General features: G+C 37.1%; 1 protein-coding gene across 1 annotated transcript in view; it reads left to right on the forward strand.

The window, feature by feature from the left end:
* Window positions 1–20,737, forward strand: part of eys (eyes shut homolog) — a 204,169-nt gene extending 183,432 nt beyond the window's left edge. The window contains exons 44-51 of the mRNA XM_028468732.1: window positions 241–413; window positions 5,625–5,807; window positions 6,680–6,846; window positions 8,140–8,284; window positions 12,798–12,972; window positions 16,838–17,010; window positions 17,116–17,277; window positions 19,464–20,737. Of these exons, the coding sequence (XP_028324533.1) occupies window positions 241–413; window positions 5,625–5,807; window positions 6,680–6,846; window positions 8,140–8,284; window positions 12,798–12,972; window positions 16,838–17,010; window positions 17,116–17,277; window positions 19,464–20,650 (2,365 nt within the window). The 3' untranslated portion in view covers window positions 20,651–20,737. The remainder of the gene's footprint in view (window positions 1–240; window positions 414–5,624; window positions 5,808–6,679; window positions 6,847–8,139; window positions 8,285–12,797; window positions 12,973–16,837; window positions 17,011–17,115; window positions 17,278–19,463) is intronic.
* The last annotated feature ends 304 nt before the right edge of the window (window positions 20,738–21,041 follow it).

The following is a 21,041-nucleotide window of genomic DNA, read 5'->3' on the forward strand; positions in this document are numbered from 1 at the left end:
ACGTTTACATTTCAACAACAACATATGCCAAATTAAAATACTTTCACTGAGATGTCAAGTGTTGGACAGGAATTAATCAACAACTCCACTTCATACCCAAACAAAATAGTTTTCAGCTGGTTTTGGGTTTACCGTATAATGGCTCGTGCTTCTTCATGAGCCATTATACAAGCATTGCTTACTATTTTATGTCAATGTATTTTTTCCACATTTGACCTCAGCTTATCTCTCTTCCCCCAGTGAGGCTGAGGACTGGTTTTGCGACTGCCCTCCGCTCTACACTGGCCGACTCTGCCAGTTCACTGCCTGTGAGCGCAACCCTTGCAGTCACGGAGCCACATGCATCCCCAAGTCACCTTTGGAGGCTGTTTGCCTCTGCCCCTATGGGAGACAGGGTCTCCTATGTGAGCAGTGTAAGTATTACAAAGAGCAGCTACGTACATGCAGAATGGTGCCGCATTGATTTACCAGGTTTGGTAGGAGGGTAGGCTGCACACGTCCAGTGAACGAAAGCCTTGAGCAGTTGGTAAAAATCAGAGTCAGTTGTTGATTTAAAGGAATTAATGAAATTAATTTGTGCTGAAACCTCTTTTAGTGGATAATCAAAGCCAAAAAAAAAATGCTGAATAGTTTAGAATTTATTTCCACCCTCAACTAAAATTTCAGCACTACATTTTTGGTTTCCAAACGCCAAGCTTGTCTGACATTTCGACAGGCTGTTATGAATAAGCTTGCTTGTAATTTGCTCCGATCATAACTCCTGTTCAGTTTGGATAACTGAATATCAATGAAAGACCTCAAGAGAGGAAAGGTGTGGTTTGATAATGAGACAGAAAACAGTTATTTTCTTTGAGAGGGTGGAGGCACTGATGTATTGGTCTAAAATGTTGGACAGGCTGTTGTGCTCCTATGATGAGCCTTTGTTATTCTCTGGGTTCATTTTGTGTCAAGGCTTTTAATTGCTGACTGCTGTTGTGAACACTCTTGCCTAATGGAAAAATGTGTTTTGTTCGGGGTGACGGATCCGTGACACTTAAACCTCGGTTTACTTTCAGAGTAAAGAATAGAGTTTCCATTATTATAGTAACACCCAATTCATTTATCACTGAAATGTAGACCAAGCACTAAATCAAACACTGTCATTACTGGTTTGACTGTTGTAAAAAGAGGGAGTAAAGACTTACTTGACAATAATACTTTAGCCAGCTTGGTCCTAACAACACAGTTCTAATTGAACCATGTATTAATACATATATATTATATTCTATAAGCATTGTCCTCTGCTGAGGTTTTGATGGACAGATATGACTCGTGAATGGCAGAACTATGGAGATACATAGTTCTTGCTACCATAACAGTTTCCTTTTTAGATGTTTTTTCTGACATCTTATTTAAATATTTCATGAGCAGTTAAATGGTTTGTTAGTTTAGAAGGTATTTATTAATTGTTTTGCGGTAAAACTGTGGACAAAAATTATTTTCCAGACCTTTTATTGTTTCTATAGATAAAAGAATAACAAGAGCACTCGGAAACCACAAACCACCATCAAGCACCAAATATCTTCTGTACCTGATCATTCATACTTAAAAGGCTTGGAAGTAATGTGTATCCCCATTAGTAACAATACAGTTTGCAAAATTGGGAGAGAATCCACAATCCGGATCCGATCTGGATGAAACGCTGTGAAGATATTGAGGAATTAACATGACATAACTGAGTCAGCTTTCATAAAGAGCTGTAATGAGGATCGAGATGTGACATTTTTATTTATTTTTTCCCCCAAGGATGAGAAACAAGGATTTTTCTATTTTTGAAACTGATCCAGAATCAGTATATTGATCCAGATCCCCTTCAAAATGTAATGGAATCTTTCATGACGTTAAGTCTATCTTTAGATAGACTTTTACTTCCTCTGTGCCGTGTTTTGAACGTTAGCCAATCAGGGTATACCAGCAGATTAAAACGGATTTGTAAATATGAGCTACAGAGTGCCTATTAGACCCTACTTCAGCTTTTGAATTTACCATTAAATGTGTTCTTTTCCACCTCTCACCTTTTCAACTTTCACATTCACATCCAAAACTGTCACTTCCTAATGTTTCCAATAATGGATTTTTCAAGCTGGAAGCACTGATATTACTTTATTGCCTTTATTTGCTTTCAAAGCATCTAATAACTTCCATTTCAGGTCCCAGTCGGTTGCCTTTACAGCGCCTATTGTTGAAGCCTTTTACAAGTTTTAAGAAATCACTCCTGCAGTTTTCATTTGCTGACTCGTCTGAATCCTTCACCTTCTCCTTGAATATAGCTCCTAAATCTCAACAATAAAAAAGGATTTCTAAACTTTTACTGGAACCCCAATCAAAGTTTTATTAGATTGTATGCATTTTTCAGGGAATGGGATTTTGTCTTTTTTTTCCATGCTAGGGTTGCAGTGGTTTGATTTGTTTGTAAATGTAAAGGAATATGTTATTTTCCTGTGGATCCCCAAGCATAAGCTTTTTATACAATCTATTGTGAAGGCTCACTCCCATTTTTCCACTGTCAGTGCATCAGTATTCTGCTAAGCATCTTTACTTTTGTATTGATTCAGTGAAGTTTCCATGTTTTGGGTGCTGGGAATATTCACAGTGTTTATTTTATACAGTCTGTGGAAAAATGAATATCCCTCAGGATAAATGTTATTTTTCCAGCTTCAGCTTAGCTGCTCAGATAAATGTCATATGGGTGCACTCATATGTGTGAATGTTCAAGCTTTTTAATTTTATTTTTAAATCTGCTACTCTGGCCGCTTTGCGCAGGATTTTTGATGGAACAGCATATTTTTGTTTTGATTACTGGCTTTAAATGAACTTGACTCAGTTACTGTGTGTGTTATGGTTTGGTCATCAGGTGTAAATGGGTTGTTATCTCCATGCCAGCAATGTGCTGATGGGCTTGTTACTGGTTTACAGCTGCAGCAGACTGGGCCTTTTCTACTTTTGCATCTGAAGGGTTTTGTTTATCCTGCAGGAAAAGCCCATATTGGATGAAAAAAAGCAGGTTTTGAAGTTGACCAGTGGTAGATGGGAAATAAAAGCTAAATGTTTAAGGATTCTCTGATTACTAGTGAGCATGTATAATAAGTAAGGGTGTAAGAAAAAAAATCAATTCGGTGATATATTGTGAAATTTCACTGCGTGATTATCGTATCAATTCAAAAACTTTCCAAATCGATTTTTTTAATTGTGTTTTTTAACAAAAAAAAAACATTTAATTTGCGCTAACATGTGCATTGCACGTGAATATCCAGTCATAAGACATACTGGGCAGTTTTATAGATGCATGTGGTTCTCTTTGTTCAGGGGAGTGTCTGTGCAGGATATTTATGAGACGGCGAGTTAGTTGCCCAGTTATGCCAACTGGATGTCCTGTCCTGATTGGTACAGTGCTTGCTCTGCTGGCTTGTGTAGCGTGCGATAAGCTTGTCTGCAATACTGGAGCTACGATATCCCATAGTGAGACATCGAAATGAATGTTATGAAAGAGAACTATAGGTTATTTACATCACCCTGATTTTCTAAGTAATATGTGCGAGAAGTCTCACCAGACAGCCCTTCTTGCTGATTGAACGAGAAAAGGTGTGCACTTTGAATGCCAATGAATTCTCCGCCCACTCTACTTATAGTAGGTGGGACTACCTGCCGTGGATTAATACATTTTATCAGCCAGTCAGGGTTGGCTTTATGAGAAAGGGCTTCTGACATATGACGCGGGGGCGTATATATCCCATTGTGTGACATCTCACTCATATTACTCAGAAAACCGGGGTTATGTAAATAAGAATAAGAATTTTAGAACTTAACAGAATCAGAATCTGTTGTAGAAGCAAAAGTTAAACTTTTTTGAAAATTTTTATTTGACAGTTTGATAAACATACCACTTGTTTTTGATATTGGTACTTTGAATTACAGTTTGTTTCCATTTAGTTGTTCTTGCAAGTTTAAAAAAAAAGTGAAATAAATTGCATTTTGTACCATTTTGTTTTGGAAAAGGTGAAATTTTTAAGTATTGATATCTCGATATATCGCAATGTATATTGTATTGTTCAGTATCGGGATATAACGTATCGTATCGTCAGAATCATGGCAATGCACACCCCTACTGTATAGCATCTTTGCAATTGTTTTCCGTTTTTACTCATACTATAGAACAAATTTTGTCTGATAACTCATCCCCCAAATTTAGTTAGATTTTACCAACCATGGAACCCCAGCGTACAGGAACAGTCCTGCTATCTACTAGTGTTTTTATAAGTTTAACTGTTATTGATTAATTGGCAAAAGTGAATTGAATTTTTCCCATTCAAACCTATTGGAACAGTGACATTATACTGACTCTGACATGTTGAATATTGACTCAGAGAGGTTAAACTGAGAGTTATACTGATTCCGAGGGGTTACCATGCTTTCAGAGTAAAAGCTGATTCTGTGGATGTTTCCTTTCCTACCTGTCTCACCTGTATCCTCACTTGCATTTTCTTCAGGAAATGCAATTCATTTCGTTTAGCCTTTTCTTCAGCTATGAAAGACATTAGTTCTCATTGTGTTTAACAGTTGTCCTTTGTCCTTTACCTAAACACAATTATTGAGCATGTCCTTAAGCGCCACATAAAACATCAAACTACACTTTTCTGCCCTTCAGAGAACTGCAGATGTTTTCATAAACCAATAACTGAAGCCCCTGTCTACAATACCATAGAACATTCATTTTAATCTTCTCATAAGTGTGCGTTCATTCTGTTTTGTGACTTTTAGATGATGTTTTTTTACCACATGCTGACATCCTTTGAGAATAAAAAAAAAAGCTTATCATGTATGAGGTCACATTCAACACAGCACTGTTTAAAAGAGAAAAAAAAAAAACAGGCTGGTGCTGTGACCATTCAATGGAGAAAAATGGAGCTCCAGCAGAGTAGGAATGATAACACAGGCTGTTTTAGGTTTATTAATATTTTAGCAGCCAAACAGAGCTGAGGGCAGTGGCACCGGGGAGCTCTGAGCCCCTCTTAGCCATCGCCTGGGGCTGCACAAGAATATGCAAGGTGTTTCCAGTGAAGGAAAGCAGTTATCCTCACTGCTGCGGAGGGAGGGGAAAAGAAACAAAGCAGCATGTAATTTGGAATGAGCGTGGGCAAATTTATATTGAGTCCCCAGTGTAAAATCAAGTAGATGGGAATGCTCCGGAATGGAATACACGTTGCAGAAGCATTATTCAGCCCAGCCATGCAATCTACAGAAGCACATTTGAGATTGTTATTGAAAAATCAGTGAGATTATATCGTGCCACCTTCGTGAACATTGGGGACAGTGAAGCTTGCTTTGCTTGCGTGTATCCGCTCTAAACAGCTTCTAATGGAAATGGAAAAGGAGTTGAGATGTGGTAGTATCTGAAAACAGGTCATCGTCTAATACCATCAGAAAGGAAAATATTTCACCAACTGCTGCTTGGCAAATGTGAGGCAATAGTGCCACCCATTGGTAACAGAGAAGGAAGGTGATGAATCAGATCCCTCCACACATACACATACAGATGAGATACTACTCCACCAAACCCCCATCTCTCTACTGTGTTTCTCCTTCAGCTATAAATATAACGCGAGCCAGATTCAGCGGGAATGATGAGTTTGGTTACACCTCCTTCGTGGCTTACTCCTCCATCCCCAGCCTCAGCTTCTTCTATGAGTTCAGGCTCAAGTTCACGCTTGCTAATGTTTCCTCGGCCACCAAAGACAACCTCGTGCTGTTTGCTGGACATAAAGGACAAGGTAAACCCAAGCCTGACAGCCAAAGAACAATATTAGAAATTTACATTACAGAATAGAATAAAACGATACTTTTTGATGTTTTCTGAGGAAGGTTTCACTTGTCAGACTCTCTCTAAAGACATCCCCATGCCATTCAGTATTACCTGCTGCTACTGAGAGATGTGCAACCCAGCTGCCTCTCTCTTCTCTGAGATAAAGAGAGTTCCCTGAGGATTGTCTTTAATGTCAGATTGAGCAACATGAGTAGTGAGTCTCCAAGTAGTCTTGAAATTTGTTGATATCCTCTAAAACTCGAATCGTTCCGGAATTTCAAAAGAATCCTAAAGCCAACGTTAACATGAAACAAACATGCAAGAAGAGCATCTTTTCATTTGGATTAAACTAGACTTTGAGATGCAACTGAGACTCAGTGAGCGGTCATCGCATTCAATTAGGATCTCCTCTGTGGGGCCACTATTGTAGCAGGTGGGAAATAGTGAGGAATTACAGAGAATAAGGACAAAGGAGGAGATGTGAAGCATCGACACTTTGTTTTTCAGAGTACAATTAATTAAGAACGAGGCAAAACACAACAAGCGCTGCTCGGCTGATGAAATGTTTGTGAGCAGCTCTGTGGGAGTGGTCGGAATTCAAATGCGGAGAATAAGGATGAATGACACATGAGCAATGTACTTGATAATTGATTTAATGATGAGGCCTCCTGCATTAGAGTGATTTGTTTAATCATCTTTTCATTATCAAACAAGTAGAAAGGTGATAAATATTATATGAGGCAGCGGACAACGAGGCAAACATATCAGATCAAATATTTTGGTGTTTTGTTACAAAAGTCTTTCTTTGGTTCTAATTGTAATCTTGTGATTATTCTGTAGACAGTGACGGTGATGACTTCCTCGTTTTGGGACTGCGCAGTGGGAGAGTGGTGCACAGATTCAACCTCGGATCTGGTGTGGCGACTATAGTCAGTGACCGACTCAACCACCTGATCAACATCCACACCGTCACCTTTGGGAGGTCCAAGAATATGGGATGGTTAAAGGTAAGTTAAGGATGCATATTTACTCTAAAGCCATGTGTCTCACAGTTTGCTCAATCAATGTAGTAGTTAGCAATGGGTGATATTATCGGCAGATATTAGCCATAAAATGTAATATCGGTCTACATCGGTTTTGGATTTTCCTTAACCGAAGTTATACAAATAAGTAGTCATGGTTTGCACTCATGATGTTTATTTGTGGAATATATCAGTTTGGAATCACTTTAAAAGTAGGCTTAACCTGTTATTTCCATGGTGATTAATATTATGTAACCTGATATTAGGTGTGGGGGGAGGGGTCTATTATTTTAATCTTATCAGTTAGTATCGGGAATTTAGTATTGGACAACATCGGCATATCGGATTTTGGGAAAAGGGTAATATCAAACATCCCTAAATGAAGTGTGTCAAGGACTACTATACGCGTTAGCGTTTGATTAAACCACAACCACCAAAAGATACAAATTATATTGTAGTATTATGTATTTATTTATCTATCAATCAATATATTTATTTGTTTGTTATATTTATATAGGTTTTATAGATTATAATCTGGTTACAAAAACATTTTGTTTTATTGTTCATGAAAGTGTGTTGCATGTGTGTGTGTATATATATATACACACACACACTACACATACATTACACATACACAAAAACGGGATGACATTGTACAGTTGAGGTCAAAAGTTTACATACACTTGTAAAGAACATAATGTCAAGGCCGACTTGAATTATTGTAATTATATATAACTAATGAATTATTGGAAACTCAAGGTGGCCATGACATTATCTTCTTTACAAGTGTATGTAAACTTTTGTTCTCAACTGTATATATTGGCAAGTAGAGTTTATTTTTAGAGAATAATGTGTGTATAACCCTTCAATGGATCTTCTTTATAAATAATAGTTTCACCTTTAGGCGCTGCTCACCCAATCAAAAAGAAACGTATCGATTTATCCGAGGTTGTTGGTGTAGTGAAAAAAATTGTTTTCCTTAAACATGTCAATATGTTTTCACTAGCGCTTTGCTGTAGTTCACTAATCTGCTCTCACTGATTATTAATAATGGCTAGAATATTTGCAGATCTCCTTTAGTTTAGCCTCTGAATTCTGTTTCCAACACTGAACTGTAGCTTCTACTCTGGCCTCTAAGTGAACATGGACTCAGCAAAAAACGATCAATTCCTGTCATGTGTATTTTGTCGTCTTTGACAGATTGTTAGATAAAATGTGTTCCAACTCTGACACTGAAGGCTCTGCTTGAATATTGACATTATGCCTTGTCTTTCTCAGGTTGACGGGCAACGTAATAAGACAGGATTGTCTCCAGGACCCCTGATGGGTCTCAATACTTTCAACCAGCTCTTTCTAGGTGGATATAATGAGTACACTCCTGAACTACTGCCACTTGGCTCCAGGTTTTGCCAGGGCTTTCAGGGTAAGACTGTTTTATTACAACCCAACGTTCCATCTGGGAAAGGGCTCCAGTTTCTTCTAGGATGTCTGTCTTTTTGTACTTATTGAGCCTGGCGTGTGTGTGTGTGTGTGTGTGTGTGTGTTTACTGCTCATCAGTCAATTGAACAAGGAAAAAAAAGGGTTTGTCATCATCACCATCAATTAGACGTTCTTTCTGGTGAGCCTGTATGAAAATGCATTTTAGAACACATTAACTGTGCCTGCTAATATCTCGAGCTAAATTGCCATAACTGTAATGACATTCGCTATAAGTATCATCATTCATAACCATAGGCGTTTGTGTACGTGCCTTTCCGGGAAATTTGCACGAGTGTATTCATATTTGTGTATATACATTTGTGTGTGCGTGAGAGAGAGAAAACGAACAGCTGTCTAGAGTTGGGTGTATAAATCTACTGTGTATGTACATGAACACATACAATTGGGACATTTTGGGTGGTTATGTGAATATACATTATTTATGTGGCTATTCTATTCTGCACTTGTGTCAATCATATTCTTGTTGCTTTAATCATTATTTGCTATGCATCTTTTTTTTTTGCTTTATTTCACTTTCAATAATGTGATATTCTGACTTATTACTGCTCTTTGGTACATACCGTATTATCTTGTTCATTTACAAAGATCACAGAAAATTCTTAATGAAACTGAGGTGACACCACGTTATTTATTATCAAACGTTTGACTGCATCATGATGTAGATATAAAAAATAAAAAAAAGATTAACCTTCCTATAATCCTTGGGGTCAACATGACCCCAATCAATGCTTATCACTATTTTTTTTGGGGGGGGTTCATATTTCATGACTTTTCCTAATTTGATGGGTACAATTGATGATATTTTTTGAATGTGCTTAACATATATTGCACCCATTGGTGTTCCTCTGGGGTCAATTTGACCCCAAATGGTTTTAGCTGTAAATATGTCTAACGCTAAAAAAAAAAAGAAGGTTTGACCTGATGGTGGCGCTGCAGGAAAGGTCATATCACCACCACAACCAATAGGGTTCATACTCTTTAGTGGTCATTAATGTTGTCAGTAAATTTGAGAAAATTTGGATTAAAACTATTTAAGATAAATGAATTCTAATTTAAAAGTTTGACCTAATGGTGGCGCTAGAGAACAGGTCAAGGTTTCATTATCAAGGAGAGGTTAGTGTAATTTTTGTGTCACTTCACATATGTATGTTTTCTTCTAAATTTTGCACCATTTAATACGTGTAGTGACGTTATATGTGTGTGGTATTAATTTAAAGACATTTTAAAGGTATTGTGACTTAGTTGCTATTTCACTTCTTTAATTATAAAATTAGCAACAGCTCTTCACACTAGCTTCTTTACTACTACCGGATGCCGGACCACCCTGGTGGACCCTGTAACCTTCCTACTCAGGCTGTAAAGAGAACTCATAAGCGTCTAATCAGATCTGTGTGACCTTCCTGCAGCCCTAATCATGATGGCTGACAGTGAACACACTGATAATGCACTTCACTCCCAGTTATCAACAGATCCACACTCCCCTGTGGAAACGTGGGAGAGTCCGCTGTGTGCCTGCTCAGATACTGACCCCGAGCTAATGATTAAAAATGAGAAAGCGGGAAGATTTTGTCTGTTGATTTCATTTCTAAAATATACTCTAATCCGGAGACGAACCACCTCTATGGCAGTGGGGGCCACAAAAATGTGATTGTCTGATCCAAGGGCCACATTATCAACATTCATGTCAGTAGTTAGAAATCTGAGCATTAACACAGGAAATAGTATGTTTTCCTATTTTTGTTTTTAAGAGTCATTTTTGTGATTTGTGTGTATTGTGAGTCAATTTGTTGATTTTTTCTTAATGTTATTTGTTGTGCGTATGTCATTTTGGATATTTTCCTGTTTATATTTTGTTTTTTAATTATAATTTTATGAGTTTCTAAGCATCTTTGTGACCAAAAGTCACATTTTGGGTGTTTTTATGCATCTAATTTTTAAGGCTAGTTGTATGAAACTTTTCCACTATTTATTTATTTTATTATTTGCTAATTTCCAAAGTGTTGTGTATTGGAAGTGTATAAAAAAGGAGATGTGCATCATACTAACCTCGTGACCTAATTTGCCCCATTGACAACCATTGTAACCACACATTTTGACGTACTCTAATCACGACATATAATGCTTTTTCAATTAATACCTATTAGATCAAAGCCTCTACCTTCAAAGTAAAGGAAGTATGTTATAGGTGTAATGTCCCACCTACCAACCAGAGACCACTGTATAAAGTTTTTGGGAAATTTCAGTGAAGGCCTGGATTTCTAACCTTGCAAAATATACAAGGTGTACAATTTTAAAACTGTCCTTGAGCCAAAAATAATACATTACCATACATTCAATTCTGCTATCAATTAATGACACGGTCAAGGCTGTAATATTTTCATCAAAAATATTTCACTTTGGCCCTAACTTTTGGAAAAACTGTATATTTAGTATTTTTCATGCTGAAAAAAATGAAAAGGTCCATACAATCATAAAAAGGGTTTGAACGTTATAATACATTTTATATCTATGGCTATGTCTGATGCGGTGGAAGTAAAATAAATAAATAATGGAGTACAGTTGTATTACACTTTCATGAGACGGACCATTTGTGTACACATATGTAAATGTAAAGGCGTGCACAAGGGTTAAAGTCATTCTCTGCATTTTTACTGTTTTGTGTGTTATAAGAAATTTTGTGCATTTTTCTGCAATATTTTAAAGTTTTTTGATGTCACATTGTGTATATTTTGAGTAATTTTGTTTATTTACTTTAGGGAATGCACAAAACTGGTCTGAGGGTCACCTGTTGCCCATGGCTGCTCTAATCTTATTCCTGTGTAGATTTTTATACCATGTGTGATCGGTACCTCTGTCTCTTACCTGCATTGCTTTTTCTCAGACTCCTACAAGATGTGTTGTGTGCATAGCTCAAACAGAAATATCCATATTTTCCCACCTTCCATCCAAGTCTTCTTTTTTTTTTTTTTTCGATGGCGTGTGTTTGCGGCACCGAACCCATCACTTGAGTCTGCCAAGTAGACAGCATCATGTCATGAATATTCATGAATGAACATGACATTTCCCCTGCATCCTGTTTATGCCTATGACTAATGCAGCGGAGAGCAGGGATGTGCATGTGCAGACAACTATTGGGTTTGTGTGTATATATATATATATATATATATATATATATATAAAATAGGCCCTCAGCTTGGCAGGTATAGACCAAAGCAAATATTTTTTCGATGAATGAGTTATGAAAGCCTAAAAAAAAAAAGCAAATATGATGAGGGAGATCTGCAATGACAGGTGAATAAAATACTTTTTTTTAAACTGGATTTAAATTTCATCTTGTTTGTGAATTAAATTGAAGTTTTTGTCTCGTCTAATGTTTTGATCTTGAACTCTAATTCATCTCAAATTAACTCAATGGAAGATTTAAAAGATTAGCTTGTAAGTGAGTCTACTGTGCAGGTTGGGGTCAATTACAATTGCAATTGTGTAATTAATTACAATTATAGCACAATTATAATTCTAAAAATATGTTGCTGCTGTAATCGTAATAAATTGTAATTGAGTTTAGATCACTGACGTAATTGTCATGAAAATTCCACAAAAATTGTAGATTATAATTCAACACAAAACTGGAGAACAATATTACAGTTCTATGTGCAGTTGTACACACGTGGTTAACAATTAAAATATGTTTCAAGTCAAGCATTTCCATATTTTACCATTTTAGAAAAAATTGAAATGATAAAAAAGGGCTTGGATTTTATATAGCGCTTTTTGCAAGGTGACTCAAAGCACGTACAGAAATTATTCATTCACACCAGTCACTCACGTCAATCATACCAGCGGTGGTAAGCTACAATGTCGCCACAGCTGCCCTGGGGCATACTGACGACGACCCCTCTGACTACCACCAACATTCATGCACAATTCAAACCAGTTCAAAGGAGGCAACGTGGGTAACGACAATGACTTGAATAGAGCAGGATTTGAACCCCCAACCCTTTGGTTACTGGATGACCCACTACCACTGAGCCAGATCGCCCTATACACTGTAAATAGAGGGGTATGCAGACAAGTCTCAGATGCCCACACCAAAAATATTAAAACCTATAATTTAATTGATTAGGAAGTTGAACAAGGTAACCAATAGATAGTAAATATATTAAATGATAGATATTTGTTTAGTGTATTTTACAACTGATTTAGGACCCATTATCATAAGAGATGGGTTTATTAGGTTTTTTATTTCAGGCTCAGTAATCGTGATTAATTGTAATTTAAATTTAGTCATTGAGAACGTAATTGGAATTGATTTTCCAAGGATAAAAATAATTGTAATTGGAAAAAAATGCTGGTCACTGTAATCGTGATTGAACATGGGTAATTGAAAATAAATTGTAACTGATGACGTAACCCTGCTACTGTGTTATTTTCACAGGTTGCATTTTTGACGTGCAGTTTCGCACACGGAGAGAAGGAAGGTTTCAAGAGCTGGGACAGACGGGGGGGCGTCAGGCCTTTGGGCGCAGCGTTGGTCAGTGTGGAGTCACGCCCTGTGCTCACGTTCACTGCAGCAATGGAGGGACGTGTGTCGACTCCGGCTCATCTGTGTAGTGAGTAGGATTCCTTTAAATAGTGATCATTTCAAAAAAAATGTATACCAGGGGTCACCAACATGCTGTCCACAGGCCCCAGGTAGCCCGCATGGACCATGTGAGGTGCCCTCAGGCCTGTTCTGGAGTTTACGTCACCATTGAGCTCCATCTATAATCTGATTTACAGTATTTACCCAGGCTTCAAACCCACACAGATGAATACAGATGATAGATGTAGACAGAGCCTAGTAGAGTTACATACTGTATTAAATTAACCATCTTTAGAAAAAAAAAATAACTGAAACATTATGACATGTTTTTAAGTATCAGATTTAGTATGAGGTTGAAAACGCAAAATGGATCTTTGAAAAACAGTTACAGAATGGTTCAATTGTACAAACATGCTACATGTTTTACGATTATTTAAAGTTATTTGTGACTAGTAAAGTGGGAATATGATGATTTCCTGTGAAACATAACGAAAATGAAAGAATTCCATAAATAAGGGGAAATAAATTATCGCATGTTGAGACTTAAATGGAAAACTTAGTCTTTGATATGTGCTTTTTTAAACTGGTAGCCATTTGGACTGTTCGCTAGCTTTGAAGTGCTCGCCATTTCTGAAAGGTTGGTAATATTTTCACTGACGTTTGTCCGTCTATCTAAATGTCATGACCCAGCTTGAAAGGTCACAACAACAAGAAAGGGAGACAAGACCATGGCAAACATTGAACAAATATTTAGTATAGAGTAAGTAGTGTAAAATGTGCATGAGTAAAGATAGCAACCATTATATGACAACCCCACTGCATCAGCGGATGTGCTCCTAACTAGCAAATAGCTTTCCACAGAAACCACCACTTTAAGACAAAAACACAAAAACAAACTGACACTCCCCCCTATTGGAAAATGCAGGGGTGAAAGAGTACAGTAAAAAATCTACTTAAGTAAAAGTACTGTTTCTTTGATTAAATTTTACTTAAAGTAAAAGTAAAGTTGCTGACACCTCTCCCATGCAATAAAAAAAGAAAAAGTAACAGCTCTAGGGTACGTTCAATAGCACAAATGTAGCAGACTCCCGTCCACGTGCTTACTGAACTTACTAAGGTAAAAGTAAAAATACAGATTTTAAGAAGTACTCAAAAAGGTAGAAGTACACAAAAAAGCTACTCAATTACAGTAACGAGTGTAAATGTAATGAGTTACTTTTCACCCCTGGGAAAATGTCCCTTCAGCCTAACAAATAGTCCTGTCAGTGAGTCAGCAGAAACCGTCAGGCTGAGTGGTAGTAACAAACTAGCATCAACCAATAATCAAATGGATTTTCAAAAACACAAGACCAGTCTCCCAACAATCCAAATCTGAGTCCTAACAAAGAGCCATACCAGATCTCTCACATTAAAAGGTCAGGATATTGTATTTTCAAAAACATTAGTAATTTTGTTTCCAGTGGTAAATAAGAAAATTCCTGTTTGTATTCAAAAGATGTTTAAGCTATGGCAGGGGATTTGCTGATGTTTGAAACTTACAAATCTCAGGTACAGATGTGTCTTTTTTTTAGGTGTAAAATTATGGAACGAACTAAACGGTGAAATAAAGATATGTAATACTAGGTTAGTTTTTAAAAAGACCTTAACATTTAAAATTATCAAAGGTTACAATTAAATTTCATTGTTTTCGATTCCTCAGTTTAACCTATTATGTGTTTGTAGCAATCTACTAGCACTGATGTTTTAATGAATTTTTTAGTTAATCCTATGATGGTACAGGATCGGCAAAAATAAGCCTTGGGGCTTCAGCCTATTCCTTTTTTTGGTTGCTTTTTGATCAATTCTGTTCGGGTTTTGTTTTTAAACCAAAATAAAAACATTCATACCAGACAAAGCTTAGCTACATGCAAACAAAGCCTATAGCACAAACGGCGTACAGTTTACTAACAAGCCAAGATACAACAACAAACAGACCAAGGAACTGCTGTTACTGATATAAGATCATTTCATCAGACAAAGCCCCCACTTGTCATAACTCAGCTTGAAAGGTCACCACAAGAAAAGGAGACAAGCCCATGGCAAACAATCAATAACAATTGATAACTTAAGCAAAACCAAACATTCCGAATTGAGCCAAAATCATCAAATTCAACCAGATTATCCCAAATTAAACCAAAGTAGATCAAATTAAGCCATATTGGACCAAATTAGATATTTACATCATGGCGTGTGTATATCAGTAGAGTCAGTAGTGTAAAATATGTAAACAAAGCTAAAACTAGCGATGTTATGAAATGTACCTATGAAGGCTATGCAGCGTAGGTTAAGTAATAGAGGGGGCATTTCCGCTACGCGCGCAGCGAGGCTCGCTTCATACGGAGGAGGAGCCAAAATGATGACAAACGAAGCTTCGTTGCCGGCTGTACCATGTGACTGCTTTGGAAAGCGGTTCAGAGTTTGTCTGGTGGTTTGACAGCATCATAAGCCCTCAGGTTCTGTTCATTATGAGAGTGTTTGATAGAGAGCTGTAGTTAGTTCAGAGCTTGGATTGAATTTATATATTTGGGTTATTAGAGTTTAGATAGTGTTTTGACAGATCAGATAGTTTATAAAGTTTAGAGGGAGACAGCGTTTGAATATTTTTGAGTGTGAGAAGAGTGTAGACGCACGACTGAGATGCGATTAGTTTAACGTATCTCATTGTACGTCTCATTCAGCCCTGTTATTTCTGAATAAAATCTCCCCATTATCATTGTCCTAGGGTTGATATGTCTATCTTTCTGTATTGACAATAACACTATACACTTTTGAGGAACCATGGTCTAGCAGTCAGAGGACACGGCTAAAGCACTGGAGGGGTAGGGTTCAAATCCAGTGGGAGGAGCCACTTTCAGGAAAATGTAAATTCAGAATTAATCTTGTATACATGTGATTATTTATGTAGAGAAATATATCAGTAGAGTCAGTAGTGTACAATGTGCATGAGTGAAGGTAATGTGGCTATGTGGTGTAAACAAAGCTAAAAATCTAACCTACCTTATCGAAGCCAAACTAAGGTGTAGCGTGTACCTGTGTGGAGGCCAGAGGAGAGAGTGAGTGAAGGATTCTGGGAGCTTAAATAACCTCAACACACTGGTCCCAGGTGTGTGACATTACCCAATCAGCAGACTGGAACACTGAGCAATCAGCACATGCTGCCATGGGCGTCACTAAAAGCACTTATAGCGACACAAAGAAAGACTTCATGTCAAGGAAGTTTCCATTCCATTTTGGAGGGGATCTGGGTCAACATGCTGATTCTTGATCAGTTTTAGAAATCTCTAATTATTAGCAAAATTTCCAAAATTCATATCTCAGTTATCAAGTTTGACTCAGGTGTATCGGGTTGGTTCATCAATTATTTGTCTTGTACAGGGCGTCTTATATACTTGTGCCCTTTCAGTAACTTTTTATTAGACTTGCTTAATTGTTGCAAAATTCCAAACATTTTATATTTTACTGTCAAACCCTCTGTTTACTAGTTAAGTGCCATGTCAAAACTGATTATTTAACATTTATTTTGCTTCAAACTGGAATTCCAATGTTGGCAATATTTCATCTGACTTTTTATTTGATTTCTTACTGAAGACTTTTATAGTTGATAAATGTATTTATTTGAAAACGTGTACATTAGATTATTTATGTATTTGTTTTTGTTTTTTGAATGGCCTTCATACTGACTGTTTTCCAAATGTTAACCATACAGTTTAAATTCTTGTTTTTTAATAGATATTTTGACTTTTTCCTAATAGTGACAGGGACAGTTTTATATTGAGCTCCTTGGACGAGCAGTGCTTTAAATAAAATATTGATTACAAGATCCTGCAGCAGCATCTGATTGTGCCACTCTGCAGTTGCCAGTGCTCATTTGGATGGAAGGGAGCCCTCTGCTCTGAGTCGGTGTCTGTGTGTGATGCTGAGCACAGCCCCCCTCCTCTCTGTGCTCAGGGCTCCACCTGCATCCCCCTGCCCAGCGGGTACACCTGTCAGTGCCCTCTAGGGAGCACAGGCCTGCACTGCCAGAAAGGTTAGCAGTGCACACTGAACATGATGTGAACTCATTTCATAGATAATCAAAAATGACTTATTGCTGATTGGCTGTTATTTGGTTGCTTTGTGTGTGTCTGCACAGCTGTGACCATCAGTGATCCTTCCTTCAGTGCCAACCGTTCTTCATGGATGTCATTCCCTCATATGAGTATCAGACACAGAACTGAGCTGCAGATGCAGTTCCTGCCTTCAGCTCCTGATGGCATCCTCTTCTACACTGCACAGCATCTCAGTGCTAGAGCTGGTGAGGATGGACCAATAGTATTCACCCTTGGATGAATGGGGTACTTATTTAACAAGTTGTGCTTGTTAAATAAGTAGCAACTTTCTTCTTTTTTTTTTTGCAACAACAAAACACGTTTAAAAAAAATCGTAGGTAAATTTTTACTTTTGACCAGATTTACAGCAACATTTGTGGAATTTGTGATATTTTCTTTTCTTGTAAAAATATGTCAATATTAAATCTAAATGTTAAATCTAAATCTAAATGTTGAAACTAAATGTTAAATCTAATATTAAATCTATATATAAATGTTAAATCTAAATCTAAATGTTGAAACTAAATGTTAAATCTAAATATTAAATCTATATCTAAATGTTAAATATCAAATCTATTTCTAAATGTTAAATATTAAATCTAAATATTAAATCTAAATGTTAAATGTAAATCTTAAATGTTAACTCTAAATCTAAATGTTAAATCTAAATGTCACAGGTGAAGCTAAATATTTACAGTAGCTAATATGCAAATTCACCAGAAGTACCAAATTAAAGCTCACATTTAACATTAAGATTTAACATCTGGGTTTAGATTTAACATTTAACATTTAGTTTTAGATTTATACGAAGAAAAAAAAAAAATTCACAAATATGGCTGTAAATCTGGTCAAAGCCAAGGTAACATTAAAAAAAAAATTCACATACGTTTTTTAAGCTTGGTTTGTTGCAAAAAGTTGCTGTTTATTGTAGAATGCACAACTTTACAATCGGCGCCCCATATGGAGGGATGGATATGATGGATGTGATCTGTAAATGTAAAGCTTTGTCTTTGTATTTAAAGAGTAAAAAATAAAACAAATTGTATCAACAACTTCAGCTATTAAGCACACTTCATACATTATCAATTTCACTGGCATTTTTCACCTCAACCAAAAGTTATTGGTCAATCAGCTGTAATGTCTTGCCCGTTCTATCTGAGAAAGAGTTATGTTGCAGAATGGCATCATAAAAAGTGCTGATCTCACCAAAGTGATACGTTTACATTGCTCTGCCCTTATTCCAAGACCTTAATGGCAAATGTGTTTGGATATGAAATTATCAAAGTGGCAGTATTTTACTGCAGACCTATTAAAAACAGCAACATCAGCAAGTAGTAAAATTCAAAACAAAAACCAGTCTGGCACTGGGACGCTACACATTTAAGTAAAAGGTTATGAGATTTAGAGTTTTCTAGGTACACTAATGTTTAATCCATAATTGCATTCTTGTTGTAGTTAAGTTTTAAGAATAGCGTAATGGAAGTGAATGGGATTCTTGATCGTGTACCATTTAAGTAGAGAGAAAGGTTCATGGAAGTAAAAAGATTTGGTAACACTTTGCTTGAAGTTTTCGACATAAAGGCTGACATTACGCTGTCAGTATTATGACATGACACCTGTCATTAGCATGAATAAGGTGTCATGAAGGCTGTCATTAAGTGTTGTTCTTAACTCTAACCCTACTTGACCCTACTAGATCCCTCCACATAACCCAAAAAATGCCAACATAGCTCCAAAGGTGTCATAATTTAGCGAACGACACTTAATGACAGCCTTCATGACACCTGTTTAATGCTAAAGACAGGATAATGTCAGCCTTGTGTATAAAACTTGTTACCGAATATTTGGACCCAAAGGTAGAAAGATTCCATTAAATTTAATCTTTATCAATATACTGATTGTTGATCAGTTTCAAAGCATGAAAAATCCTAATCTATCATCATTAGTGAAATTTAAAAAAAATCATATCTTAGTTTGCATTTGTCTAATCTTTATTCAATTTGACTCAATTATGTGAGGTTGGTTCAGCGGTTACCCCACCAAGTTACATCCTGATCGGATACGAATTAAACATTAACATTCTTCAACAACAACAAAAAAAAAATTTTTTGACATTTTGACCCAGTGTAAGATTATTTTGAAGATATATAAGATATTAGAAAATAAAGCCTTTAAAGTTTGAATGATCATGATACCATGATCAGCATCACTGATCCAGATAACTGCCAATATCTGGTTTGCTCTGCTTGTTCTTTTTAGGATATTACACCAAAAAAAAAACATTGCAACGCTTATTTTACTCATAAGATAGACCGCTGTGATCAAGATTTACTACAACTTTGTAATTTTGCAATTTCACAAATGTAATATTTTATTTAATTTCTTCTCCTAGGAGACTTCCTCTGCCTCTCTTTAACATCTGGTTTTGTCCAGCTGCGATACAACCTTGGCGATGGCGTTCACATCCTTCAGTCCACAGATAAAGTGGACATGGACAGCAGAACCTGGCACACAGTGAAGGCTGATCGCAATGGGAGCCAAGGCTTCCTTAAACTTGACATGGAGGAGGTCAGGGAGAACGTGACTGGAGGGATGACGACACTGGATGTGGCTACTGAAATCTTTGTGGGGGGGGTGTCCACTTTAAGCTCAGTCTCCTCTGATGCAACTGAAGGAGAACCAATGAGCTTCACTGGTGGCATAAGAGAAGTTATCCTGAACAGTCAGGAGCTGGAGTTGACAGAGATGGGAGCGCTGAGTGGAGCCAATGTTGAAGACTGGGATGGGACTGCATGTGGATACAAGGTGTGCCAGAATGGAGGTCGCTGCAGGCCATTGGGTAGTGACTCATTCACATGTACATGCCCAGCATTGTGGACGGGCCCTGTATGTAACCAGTCTGTTGGCTGTGTGGACAACATGTGCAGTCACGACTCCATGTGTGTTCCATCTGGCATTGACTCGTACAGCTGTATCTGCCCATTAGGGTGGGGAGGGACACACTGCAACACACACGGGTACCCAAACACTTTAAAGTTTGTTGGAAACTCGTATGTTAAATACTCTGATCCGAAATATAGCATTAGAAATTTAAAGTACACGCAGGTTTCTTTTAACTTCCTCACAACCTCCAATAACAGTCTGATGATGTGGATTGGAAAAGCCCAAGATGAGAATGACGACTACCTGGCTGTGGGTCTAAACCAGGGCCATCTAACAGTAGCAGTCAATCTAGGGGAAAGGCTTGCCCACCCCCTCGCTTTCAGAGACCTTCATCTCTGCTGCAATAAGTGGCACAACATATCCATCGCACTGAACAGCACCGTTATTCAGGTTTTCCTGGACAATAAGACGATCCTCTTGGAGGACCTGGACCCCTTTGAGCGATACGTAGCTTTAAATTATGGAGGTCTTATTTTCTTTGGAGGGTTTGAGTTGGACAGAAATGTGTCAATTGTTACGTCAGGGCTGTTTTCAAAAGGGTTTGAAGGAAAAATCAGAAATGTTTATTTTGGAGATGCAAAACCAATACAGTTACTTGAAAATAGTGAAGGTTTTAACATGTATGATGGCAGTTAATTACAAGAAACTTGTTTTTGCATTAGTTTGATTGTATGCTATGCCTCTAAAGGCATACGTTTGGTTTAGATCACGTCAAAGTCAAGGCCTGGGGGCCAAATCCGGTGAAGTGAAAATGACAAAAGAAAACATGAATCATTGTGTAAACTACCAAATAATTCAATTGTAAATTGTTGTTGAAAGAACTCTAAATTTTCCCCAATTATTTCACAAAATCTCCCCAAATTAAATTAAAAAATGGTCAAAAAAAATCAAAGGAGATTTAAGGATCCGTCTCTTATTGCTAAGATATTGTGATGCCTTTCATACTTTGAAGTGCAAAGTTGGGCACATTAATGTTGAAATTGTTCATTTTCCCATTTGTAATCAAACTGGCCCTTGAACTAAAATG

This window comes from Gouania willdenowi, chromosome 15, assembly GCF_900634775.1.
Source record: "Gouania willdenowi chromosome 15, fGouWil2.1, whole genome shotgun sequence".
Classification (NCBI taxonomy): Eukaryota; Metazoa; Chordata; class Actinopteri; order Blenniiformes; family Gobiesocidae; genus Gouania; species Gouania willdenowi.